The 12,181-nt window shown below is 51.5% G+C and overlaps 1 protein-coding gene across 3 annotated transcripts in view; it reads right to left on the bottom strand.

Annotated features, from left to right (window-relative positions):
• The window catches only part of DRC11 (dynein regulatory complex subunit 11), a 174,468-nt gene that overhangs the window by 8,601 nt on the left and 153,686 nt on the right, over positions 1 to 12,181 (bottom strand). For all 3 annotated transcript variants that reach the window (XM_003936741.4, XM_074398811.1, XM_074398812.1), the window contains exons 16-17: positions 11,871 to 11,957; positions 5,646 to 5,823 (exon numbers count right to left, since the gene is read on the bottom strand). In XM_003936741.4, coding sequence (XP_003936790.1) covers positions 5,646 to 5,823; positions 11,871 to 11,957 — 265 coding nt within the window. The remainder of the gene's footprint in view (positions 1 to 5,645; positions 5,824 to 11,870; positions 11,958 to 12,181) is intronic.

Below are 12,181 nucleotides of genomic sequence, written 5' to 3'. Positions count from 1 at the left end.
TTGACCTTACTTGAGGAGTATTTAAAACTGTGTTTAAAAAATGACCACAACTACCCGATCTGAGCACTGTCAGGCCTGGTAAGGGGTTAGCTCTGTGTCTGTTAAATAACTACATCACATAAACATGTTGATCCAAAATGGCTGATAAAATAGAAAAAAATGTACTAACTGTAAAGGAATAAAATGGCCTATAATGTAACTATGAACCGTGCTGGAGAATCTGGCTTTTGGGCCAGGAGCTGTTCTAGCCGTTCACTTGGAAGGGGGCGGTGGAGGCGGGTCCTTGGCCCTGTGGGTGAGCTGAGCTGCTGAGAAAGGGTGAACTGTTCCTTGGGGCCTGCCAGGTTCTCTGAGCTGTGGGCGCTTAGGCATGAAGGGTTTGGAGACCTGCAGTGAAACCAATGAGAGCCACAGGGACCCCAAATTGGCCTAAAGCGTCACCAAACCCCCGATCTACTTTGCTCCTTCCTTGGTGGATTTCTTTGAGCTTGAGCCCCAGACTAGTCTGATCTGTGAAGCAGGCGTAGAAGCGTTGACTTCTCAGCGCTGCTGTGAAAAACCAGCCCAGCAGTGTTTATAAGCACTCGGAAGTGCAGCAGCCTGCTATTTGGTGGGACTTTACTTTCTGTAGCTATGTCACTGTTGTTATTACAATAACAATGATTGTTTTCCATTCCATCTTAACACCGAAGTTTCCTAAACCTCATTAAAGCATCAATTACAAAAGACAACACAAAATGAGCTACGGATTCGTTCACAGCCTGTTTGTGTAGTGACAGATGGCAGCAGGTGAAGATTATCCTTACCTAAACATAACTGTTGCAGAGTTAGAGATAGAAAACATTAGCCATGGTAAAAACGACCAACAGCAACTAGACCGCATCATCACTTGAGATCCGGTGTGTCTTCTATCCAAATTTACAACATCTAAACAAAGTACCAGCGGGTCTGAGTGGCGACTCTGGAAGCCGAGAAGGGAACGTGATTTCTGGGAGAGTCACAGGTAAGGCCCCAAAAGCTGAAGTTGACATCCCAGGCTGGGTTGCAGGCATGCAGGCTCAGTTCTGGGCATGCATGAGCAAAATTCCTACCCGTGCAGCAAAAGGGAACCATTAGTGGGAAGAGGTGAGGGCCATGTGCTCCCTGGCAACAAATAACTAACTCTCTCCCTGGCTTCTCTGTGCAGCCACAACAGTCACAATCTTGGAAGTTTCCTGCCCAAACCATCCAGTGTCCTTGCAGGAGTAATTGCTTGATGGCTAAAGACTCACTAGTAATTGAGTACAGTTACTGTACTGGGAAAGGGTGAGCTGTCCCATGGGGCCGGCCAGTGTCTCCGAGCTGTGGACAATCATGCATCCAGGCTTTGGAGACCTACAGTGAGACCAACAACAGCCAGAGGGACATGTAAATCTGCTACTGCCCGTTTCAAGTGTAGGATACTTGATAGTCATGGACAGTTTCCATCAAGATTCCTCTAAATACTTGAATCATTGGTTACTCTCCACAGATCACCATTTTTATCAGAGTTGCAGCAAGAGAGCTCTGTGGGGCAATCCCAGCTGTGGTGGCACCTGCCCACCTGCCTGCTCATCTGAAGACCCAGAGAAGAGGACGCAGAGCCAGGCTTGGCTTCCTTCCTGCAGCTGATGAACTGGAGCTGTTGGTCTTTCTATTGCTTTTATGCAACCACCCACTCCTGGGTTCTTGACCCTTAAGTAGCTGCTCTGAGGCCCACGGTGGACGTCAGGTATGGAGGGAGGCACAGCATGGTGGGCTGGGTGGAGCAAGGAGCTGGCAGTGAGCATGGGGGCCCTAGAGGCTGTGGGGTCTCTGGTCCGGGAGTGCAGTGGGGAGCACAGATGCACCACAGTCTTGGGGTGTGGGGATGCCTGTGCTGGTGAGGACCAAGGCTAGGGACCCCCAGAGTGCTGAAGGCAGCAGAGGAGCTCTTCAGGCTGAGTGCTGAATCTTACTTTCCTCTCTTGGGTGCAAAAGGCTCCTCACATCTTCAGACCAATCTACGTTCTCTTTCTGTTCTTGAGATAAAAGAGAGTCTGGCCTTTGGCTCCCCTTCATCTGCTGTTCACATTCCCAGTGGATTGATTCTGCCTTGGCTGATGCTCAAGATGACACAGTCTCTGAAAATTCATTTTTATTTGGGGTTTTACAAAAGCTGAGAGGGGAATAAAGTGATGTGGGTGAGCTTTTGACCCTTGGAAACCTGGAATTGCAGAAAAGTCTGAAGACAGACCCTGGAACCATCCGAGCAGACACTGGGTCAGGGTGGGCCTGTGATGAATTGGGTTATTAGTGAAATGGGGCCCAGGGAGAGAGGCAAGAGGATGAGGACACCGGGACTGTGGAGGAGAGGAAGCCCAAAGGGATTTCTGGGGACCAGACAGGGCATGCCTCAGCCTGGGGGGTGGATTTTCTTTGCAGAGACAGCTTTGTCTGGGGGCAAAGAAGGAGCGATTGAATAACGTTTGGTGAACCTGAGGCTGCAGATCCAGATTCGCCCCTCACTTCTCAGCACTGTCGGTCCCCACGCAGCCTGGAGGAGTTTGAGGAGTGGGGCCGCCAGGGCTGCTGCACACCTTAGCCCTCCATCGTGGGTGGAGAGACGGCCAGGACACTGTCCACAAGCTGGATTGGTGGCCCTTGCTTCATGGACTGGAAGAGAACACTTTTGACCACGGCAAAGACCAGAACAGTCTCTCTCTAAGACGGATGCCCCAGCCACTGTGACTTTGAAGACTTCAAGGTCGCTGGAGGAAATGCTGGATGGGGGTCGATGACATCAGCCAGAATGTCAGCCTGGACACATCCCTCCCCAAGACGAAGTATTGAGGAGCATGTGCTTCGGTGGACAGAACCTGGGGCCCCAGAGAAGTGTCTGGTGCGGCTTCATCACCTGCCCGCAGGTGGAGGGACACTCCTCTCCCATCACGATGCTGTGGGGAGATCCAGGTAGTAATCTGCAATGTGATCTGAATCCTATGGGATGCGTGGTGTTTTATCAAAAGAACAAAATTGCCAGCCATACATCAATAGCTTCGTTTTTAAAGGGCCTGGAGTTTTGTCAAACAATGGAAACCATTCAGTCCAGAATCCAGAATAATGCTCCAGCCCCTTCGAATGAATAACGCCCTACCTTATTCCATCAACACAGCTCAAAATATAGATACAATACAAAAAAGGAAGGAAAAAGGAGTGCCTGAGAGGAGAGGGGCGGCCCTGCTGAGGCCAGGGGCGTGGAACCCCGGCATCGCTGTGTGGGCTGCGGCCAGACCGTGGTGCCCGCTGCTCTCTTGCTGTCTCCTTTCTCGGCTGGGCAGCTCTGCCCCTCATTCATGTTTCCCATTCTGGCCAACGTGCCCTGGCTGGAGGAGACGCTGGCCACTCCAGGGTCTAGTTCGTAAGATCGCCTGTGACTGCTCCGTCCTGTCTTTCCTTGCTACTTTTGATGCTGGCTGGGTGCAAAGGGTTCATGGGGGGCGTTTTGAGGCCCTAAAAGATGAAGAAGGCAGGAGATGGATGCAGAAATAGCTGGGCCTAAAGTCTTCCTGTATTTTGTGTATAACATTGATTTATAAAGCCAGGATCACCATTTATCGAGACAGAAATAGGCACATGGTGTAAGCAGAGTGACCAACAAGCTAGCCGTGTACAGCATGTGGGGAGGACAGGGTTGTTCTTTTAGAAAAAAAATTGAGCAGCAACTTACGAACAGAGAGGATCATACATGCTCTCTGCTTTGGTGCCCATGTGACTGGAGGAGGAAGAACAGCAACCAGGTCTGATGTAATTGCTGTATCACTACGATCCATGTTCACCACCACCTCCACTGCCACCGTGGCCACCACCACTGCCACCGTGGCCACCACCACTGCCACCGTGGCCACCACCACTGCCACCAGCGCCTCTGCTGCTCCTGCCACTGACCGTCATCTCCAATGTCACATGTGACCCCTGCCACCATTCCCACCACCCTCCCCAGAGCCACCCACACCACCACCAACACAGCCCACCTCCTCAGCGTCACCCCACACTGCCTCCACCCCCACTGCCAGCAAGCACCTCTGTCTCCATTAGCACATGCCGTCACCCCTCCAGCCCACCAACCCCCTCCACCATCTCTGACACCGGCGGCGCCATCGCCATCTCACCTCCAGGCCCTCACCATTCCCGCCAGTGCAGGGTTACGGCGGCCCCGCCACGAGCCACCCCCTGCATTCACACACGTGTGTCCTTGGCGCCCCTTGAATCCGGACTGGCCCTGTACCTTCCTCTGAACCAGCAGAGGGTTGGTGATGGTCACTCTGTGTGGCTTGTGAGGCTGTGTCACAAGAATCAGCTACTGCCTCCACCTCTTGGAACATGTGCTCATGAGATAACCCCTCAGGGGACCCAGCTGCTGGGTGTGAGAAGCTGCAGTGAGAGGCCAGGAGCAGCCTGTCAGGTCAACACAGGCCCCGCTCAGCACCCACGATGGCCGGCAGCAACTGCACTCACATGCGCGAATCTTCTTGGGTATCGACACCGTCCAGTCTGACTCACACATCATGATGTGCATTAGGGGGAATGCCCCAGCTCTGCCCAGGCAGTCTTTAGAAGCACACGGTGGAATGATGTGCATTAGGGGGAATGCCCCAGCTCTGCCCAGGCAGTCCTTAGAAGCACACGGTGGAATGATGTGCTGTTTGAGCCTTCGGGGAGGTTTTCACACAGCAGCAGATAACAGAATGGCCGCCAGCCCTCTCCCCAGCTTCCCTTGCCATTCGCCACCTGTCCTTCCCTCCTCCCGCCCGGCCCAGGCCAACCTCTTCTCTTCCTCCACCTCCACCACCGCTGCCACCAACACCCTTTCTCTCTGGGGGCCACATAGGGCCAGTGCTCTGCTAACACCTCGTGAGTGTCACGGCTGCCCGGTGGCGTGAACCGTCTTCCTACTTCACAGATGAGAACATGGAGGCTCAGAAGGTGACCGACTTGTCGGGGTCACCTGGCTACGCAGTGGCAGAGCCGGGATTCCGGGCCAGGTGGCCTGAGAGCCCCAAGCACAGGCTCTTTCCCTGCTTTGCCTCCAGGGACCCTTTTATGTGTCACTCCCATTAAAAAACACGTTTCAAAAGACGTCGATTTTGAATCTGTCTATTTAAGAAGAAAGAATTGAAAAAGTAAGCTCTCGTATTGAATGTTCATTTTAAGTAAGTCATCATGGGACTAGACTTTGAGATTGGAAGAAAGAAAAAAAAAACCACCTAAGCTGGTGGAAATAAACTACGCTTTATGAGGAAGACACCATCACCATGGGTGCAAGGTGAGGGATCCTCATCTACCTGTCCCGAGAAAAATCGTCACCCACAGGGCTTTTGTCACTGTCAGGGCCAGAAATCATAATTCTTGTCTAGTTTCCTTTTGTCTTGGGCGGAGAGAAATATGCTAAGAACAGAACGTGACCCAGCGGTTTACATCTGCGGCACGTGCTCCGTGTTGGATGCAGGTGCGCAGGCCCCACTGGGTGCAGGCTCCGCTCTACTCATCTGGCGCACACTGGGTCGAAGGTTCGCCCTCCTGGCAGGCACACGGCAGACAGCCCAGCCTCAGCTACCATGCACACGGGAAGGGGCTGGGGTACTTGCCGTATCTGGAAGCATAGTCTGGTCTGGGCACCAAAATAATTTTCTGGTAAACTTTGCAGAAAGATTGGAGTTCAGCATCAAAGGGACGCTGTGTGGTCCCCACAATCAGAATCCGGTCTTCTGGTTTCAGGAGTTTCAGGATTTTGGGAAGGTGTTTTTTCAGGCGTTTAGGTTCATTCTGGGAGAGAGAGAAAAAAAATTTGGCCCACATATAGAAAAAAAATGAAAAAAATGAAAGCAAATTTACTTAGAACACGTTGCAGCACTGTTTATTAAAGTGATTGCAAAGCCGTGACAAACACGATTTCTTAATGTTTGTCCTGGGATGGGTCTTGGAATGTGCTTCCCAGTATGACCCGCTGGATTTGAATGGTCAGTGTTTCCTTTCTTCAGCTTCTGGTGTCCGGATTTAGAGGGTGGGAAGGAAGGAAGCACCTTGACCCTAGGAATGGGAAGTGGTGGCTGATTTCCAAATGGAAGGAAGCCCACTGGGGCCTATAATGGGCTGTGGTGCTCCCATTTTCCTGAGTTGTTTGGAAGCTGGACACAAGACTTCCTTTGCTGCCTGCTGGAACAATAAAGAGCCCAGCTCCTGCATCTCATGTCTGAAAAATACCTGGTTACATAAGGTTGTGAAATTTATCTCTCTGAAACAGTTGGGAAAGAGTTTGAACCTGACTTATTTTAGTATAATCTCAGCACTAATGAGGGAGAGGAATGAGCGAGGACAGGCTGACCGTTCAGCACCCCGGGGAGGATGACTTCCAGCCTGTGGGAGTCAGATCTGGCCATGTTGCCATGGGCAACAGCCTGGCTGCAAATGAAGCTCACCCCCAGTGTAGACAGCAGAGAAGAAGCCTGGGAACGAGGAGCACACCAGGGCGATGGTGACAGCCTCTGCAGAGACTTCGCGAGCACAGTCGAGGCCACTTTTGCTCCCATTTGGCTGCTGGCTAATGATGTTCCTGCATTTTTTCATGTACTTGTTGGTCATTTGTGTACCTTCTTTGGAAAAAATGTGTATTCAGATCGTTGGCCCTCTTTAAAAGTTGGGTTATTTGCTTTTTATTATTGAGTTGTAAGGGTTCTTTGTGGGTTCTATTAATAGATGTAAGTCCCTCAATAGTACGTGGTTTGCAAACATCTTCTCCCATTCTGTGGGTTGTCTTTTCACTTTGATGGTGTCCTTTGCAGCAAAAAAGTTTTTGATTTTGATGAAGTGCGATTTTCCTTTTGTGGCTTGTGCTTTTGTGTCATCTCTAAGGAACTGCTGTCTAATCTAAGATCACAAAATTTAAGCCTATATCTTCTTTTAAGAGTGTTTTAGTTTTAGCCCTTGTTTTTAAGTGTATCATACATTATGGGTTGATTTTTGTATACGGCATGAGGTAGGGGTCCAACTCTTTCTTTTGCAGGTAGCAATCCAGTAGTCCCAGCATCATTTGTTGAAAATATTCTTTCTACATTGAATTGTCTTGGCACCTTTGTCAAAATGAGCTGTAATATGAGGCTTTATTACTGGAATCTTGATTCTGATCCATCGATCTGTCTCCTCTTAGGCCAGTACCACACTGTCTTGATTGCTGTAGCTTTGAGGTAAGTTGGGAAATAAAATTGGGAGATGTGAGTCCCCCAACTTTTTCTTTTGCAGAATGTTTTGGCTGGATCTCTTGAATTTCTGGATGAATTTTAGTATCAGTTACCAATTTCTGCAAATAAGCCAGCTGAGATTTCATGGGAATTGCACTGAACATGTAGGCCACCTTGAAAATTATTACCATCTTAACAAGATTAGGTCTTCAACCAATGAATACAAAATGTCTTTCCATTTATTTAGGTTTCCTTTAAGTTTTTCAACAATGCTTTTGTAGTTTTCAGAAAAGTTGTGCACTTCTCATGTCAAATAACGTTGTGAGAACAATTTCTTTTAGTTTTGAGACAGTCTCACTGTGTCATCCAGGCTGCAGTGCAGTGGCACAATCTCAGCTCATTGCAATCGCCACCTCCCAGGTTCAAGTGATTCATGCCTCCTGAGTAGTGGGGATTATAGGCATGCATCACCACACCTGGCTAATTTTTGTATTTTTAGTAGAGACAGGGTTTTGTCACGTTGGCTAGGCTAGTCTTAAAAATTCTGACCTCCAGTGATCTGCCCACCTCAGCCTCCCAAAGTGCTGGGATTACAAGTGTGAGCCACTGTGCCTGGCCCTAATAACTTTGTGCGAACAATTTCTACACAGTGGTGAGGGCAGCAGGCTGATGGTGGTGGGTTGGTGGGTGAGTAGGGTAGTGAGAAGAGACTGGCCTTTAAAGAACAAAGCAGGTGGTAGGGCATGCTGGGTGCACGTGTGAGCTGCCCAAAGAACAGTGGAAGTAGGACTGATCCGAGGGTTCTGGCGAGGCTGGAGACTGAGACTCCATGGGGGTAGAGATATACCTGCATGGTCTGAGCCCTTCCTCAGCAACCCAGTTGCCATGGTGACGGCAGTGTGATTCCTGCCCTTTCTGAGGCAGGAGATGATACTGCTACCTTTGTGTCCTGAAATGGCAGGGACATTTGAAACGAATCAGCCTATTTGAATAACAGATGTTGATCCTGGGCAATGTCCAGAGTGACATCCTTGCTGACGGTGAGGTGCAGTCCCATGAAGAGGGGACAGAAATAAGGGGTGTGCTCATTCCATTGGTAGCTCCCCTGCACTCAGACCACCTCTTTTCGATTCTGAGCTGTCCATGACGTCCGAGACCTGCGTACTCATCCGTCACGCCAGCAAACCACCCACCATCACCTGACAAGCTCCAAAACTGTCGCCCGACCTCAGGGCCTGCCAGCCCCTCACAACTGTATTACCGTGGGCAATTTCAAATGAGTGGCTAGCATCCACGCAGCAGTTTCAATTTGCTCTTCTGCAGTCAGCTCCACGAAACAACAGTCGCAGCCAGCCCCAAGATAGTGAGCAATTCCTCGGTGGAGGCACTTCTGTGATGTCAGGGAGGCGCTCGCTAGATGAAGTAACACAGGGTAATGGGGCAGAAAATGCAGGAGCGGACTGTGCGCCTCGTCCTTTACCGCCTTCGCCTCGGACAGACAACTGCCTGACTGCGCTCTGGGCGCAGACTCTAGAGCAGACACTGCTCTCCCTCCAGGAGAAGGAGGACGGGGAACAGCCTGGTCCAGGTGTCTGCGGGGCAGGGGTGTGTTTGCAAATGCGGCAGGGGTTGGTGGGGGGTACTTGGAGTTTAAACTTTCCAGAAATTCTAGAGGGCTTCTAGAGAACTCCGGAGCTGGGCCCGTTTGGTTCTAACACAACAGGGCCCTGAAGGCAGCTTTCTGGATGATGTTCGGAGTGACCCCGAGCTGGGAGGGCTGCAGGGAGGTGGTGTGGTTCAGGTGCGCCAGGACGGCTGACCCACGGGCGGAAGGCGAAGCTGGTGGTTTGTCCTCGGCGTCTTCCAGCCTGTGCTGTGCAGGGCGGGGAGAAGGCCCTGGCCTCTGCATTCCGACAACCTTGTTTCCAAATCCCAGCATGACCCCGAGCAGCTGTGCGCATTCTGGGAGCCTTTGTCCTCTTTTATGTCACAGAGCAAACAACGCCTTCCTCTCAGGGTTGCCGGGAGTTTCCCTGACATGTGTATTGTGCCTGGGAGAGAGGAGGTGTTCAATCAATGTCCCCCACCACCCCCGGGGTCCTCCTTTTCCTGTCCAAAGCAGTCCTAGGTGTCGGGGTCCTGTGTCCCCGCACCCGGGAGGTTTGGCTTCCATGCTCCGGAGGCCTCACTGACCTTCGCTGTGCTCCATCCCTGGTGAGCTTCCTGCATCTTACCGCGGGAGGAGGCCTCGCCTCATGGGCAGAGGTGCTGGAGGTGTGTTCAGTCACTGTGGCTTTTCGAGGGGTTTTCCCGGAGTCCCTCAATCCAGCAGGCACCGCCCAGGGCAGGGCTGGCCCTGATGCCTGTATGGCGGCTGTCGCTGGTGGAGCAACAGCCTCCTGGACGTTGTTCTCTGTGCCTCTGTGCCCTTGGGATCAGGGCAGCCTTTGGGACAGAGGCCGGAGCAGGTGGGAGGAAGGACCCTGGGCTCCCTAGGTGGCCGAGTGATGCAATGAGGAGCCGGTGACGATGCCTCTCGGGCTCTTCTCACCTGTGGATGCCCTTGCTGCCCTTGGCTTTTGGTCACCTTCAGAATGTGGGTGTCCAGTGCTTATGGTTACCTAGGGCCCTGGTGGCTGAGGATCTTGAGTGAGACACAGAGGCTGGGAGGCTGGGAAGGACAGCAGGACTGGCCTAGTCATGGCCCTGAGACGCAGGAAGGCAGCAGGAACTCTGCAGCCCTGCTCCCTGAGGGGCAGGCCCTGCAATGCCATCACTGCGTGGCTCGGGCTGGGTGGAGCTGGAGTTCTGCGCAGAGCTGGGCACGCACGCACGGTGGTTTCCTCCCCCGCCCCTCTCCTCCTGCTGCCGCATTGGGGCTGGGGGTGGAAATACTGGGGTGGGGTGCAGTGGCATTTGTGCCTCTTGCAGCTCGGTGTCTGGGATGGCTAGGCCCCCTGGCTGGCCTTTTGGATGCTCAGGGAGCCAGGGGTGCACTCTGGCTTGCAGTCCCTGGGACTTATCCCAGGGTGACTCCTGGTCCTCAGGGCAGTTGGCCTCCCCAGCAGATGACTGACTCCTCTAATGGGAAGCAAACAGAGAAAACATCTCGTTGGTCCATAATGAAGACCATGCCTCCGATGGCCCTCATTTCCCGCAGGGAAAAAGCGAGCCATGGGCAGTGTTTGCAGGAATCAGGGACAGTGCTGAGAGGTTCTGTGTTCTGTGTCAGCAGCAGAAGGGCTGATGCTTTTTCATGGCGTTCAGCTCCCTCCTCGGTGGGCCCACTGTCCCTCACGTCCACTCCCTTTATGCGAGGGTGTCTACGGGGCCCACATTTCATTCTCTGCCACTAGCTCTCTCTCAAAGGGCCCCGCTCAGTGCTCCTTCCCCAGTGCTCCTCTGCCTCTCCACGACTAGGCACTGATGGCAAGCCCAGGGCACTGTGGAGAATGCAGGGGCTTCAGGAACCTGGAGGCCATCCGGGCTGAAATGCTTTCATTTAATAGTAAAGGAAGTGGAGGCTCAGAGACGTTAAGTTCCTTGTTCAAGGACACACAGCCGGCGGTGTGAGTGGTCTGAGTTCCAGGTCAGAGTCTTCCACTTCCCATGTGGGAGTCTGGTGGGAGAGGGTATAGTCCCTGCCCACGATTGAGCCAACTTTCCGACAACTCCAGGTGTGTGACACCTGGGATGAAACACTGCCCTGCATTTCTCTTGGACGTGGGACCTGGTGGAGAGCCCGGTCATTCCTGCCATCCGTTTTGCACACCTGCTTGCGGACCTTTTCAAGTTTTTCTTCAATGCAGCAACGTCGCCAGCAGAGGGAGCTAACTACTCTGCTCCCAGATTAAATAATAAATGAGTTCTCTTAAGACTTTCCGAAATGACAGGGCAATCAAGGCTCATTTGGGGAAGAAAAGATTGAGCTTCCATTCTTTATCCAAATCATCTCTACCTGCGAAGAGTGATGTATAATACATAAGGATCAAAAGTGATTAAAATCCTTATGAATTTAATCAGAAATTCATAGTTAACCACTATTTGCTTTGGTGCAAATTGATGTGGAATAACAATCACGTGTATATTGCACATTTTTTTTTAGCTTGTGGGAAATTTGCTGTTGATTTGTTGGGGGAAGTGGTGGGGCGGGGGGACCATTGAAAGGAGAGAAAAGAAGGAAGGAAGCAATTGAAACAGGACTCCCTGGAGGCTCCGAATGCCGAGCACTTAAAAGTTCTGTTGAGGGTCTTTGTTCATAAATTTTGGGCCTTTTGCTATTTATTATGAGGAACAATAGGAAATCCTAATAATAACTCGTATGTGTGCCCTTTGCTTTAACTGAGCAGAGTTCTCTAAGTGGTTTCTCACCTCTGAACCATATATTTGGGTGAAAAATCCCTCTCCCCTTTCTTCCACACTTTCTTTTTTTTTCATTCTAAACTATGTTTCATAAAGTCAGAACACAGAACCTTTTCAAATACAGACAGGGCAGACAGAGACCACGACAGAGAGCCCCAGTTTTCCTACCTCCCTTGAAAACACAAGACCTTCTCAAAAAGTAGAGGAAGGCCCTGAAAAGGGCCTCCTTTGGAGGAAAGAAAAGGCCAAAGTAAGGCATGAGGAAGTCCTCACCATCTTTTCGACACTGGGAACTCTTTTGTAGAAGGTTTTTTCTGTATCTTCAATCCACACCACGGACGGCTGGAGCTGACGAGCCACCTGCAGAGAAAAAGGCAGGATTCTGCTGGTAAATGCATTTCCCTCTCAGGTGTGCAGAGCCCTGGTTGTAAATGTGGCTCCCTCTGGGGTGTGCACGGCCCTGGTGTAAATGCAGTTCCCTCCGGGTGTGCAGAGCCCTGGTGTAAATACAGTTCCCTCTGGGTGTGCAGAGCGCTGGTGTAAATGCAGTTCCCTCTGGGTGTGCAGAGCCCTGGTGTAAATGC

The sequence above is a fragment of the Saimiri boliviensis genome, chromosome 5 (assembly GCF_048565385.1).
Source record: "Saimiri boliviensis isolate mSaiBol1 chromosome 5, mSaiBol1.pri, whole genome shotgun sequence".
Lineage (NCBI taxonomy): Eukaryota > Metazoa > Chordata > Mammalia > Primates > Cebidae > Saimiri > Saimiri boliviensis.
The sequence above is the reverse complement of the archived record's forward strand: the minus strand, read 5'-3'. Positions and strand labels throughout refer to the sequence as shown.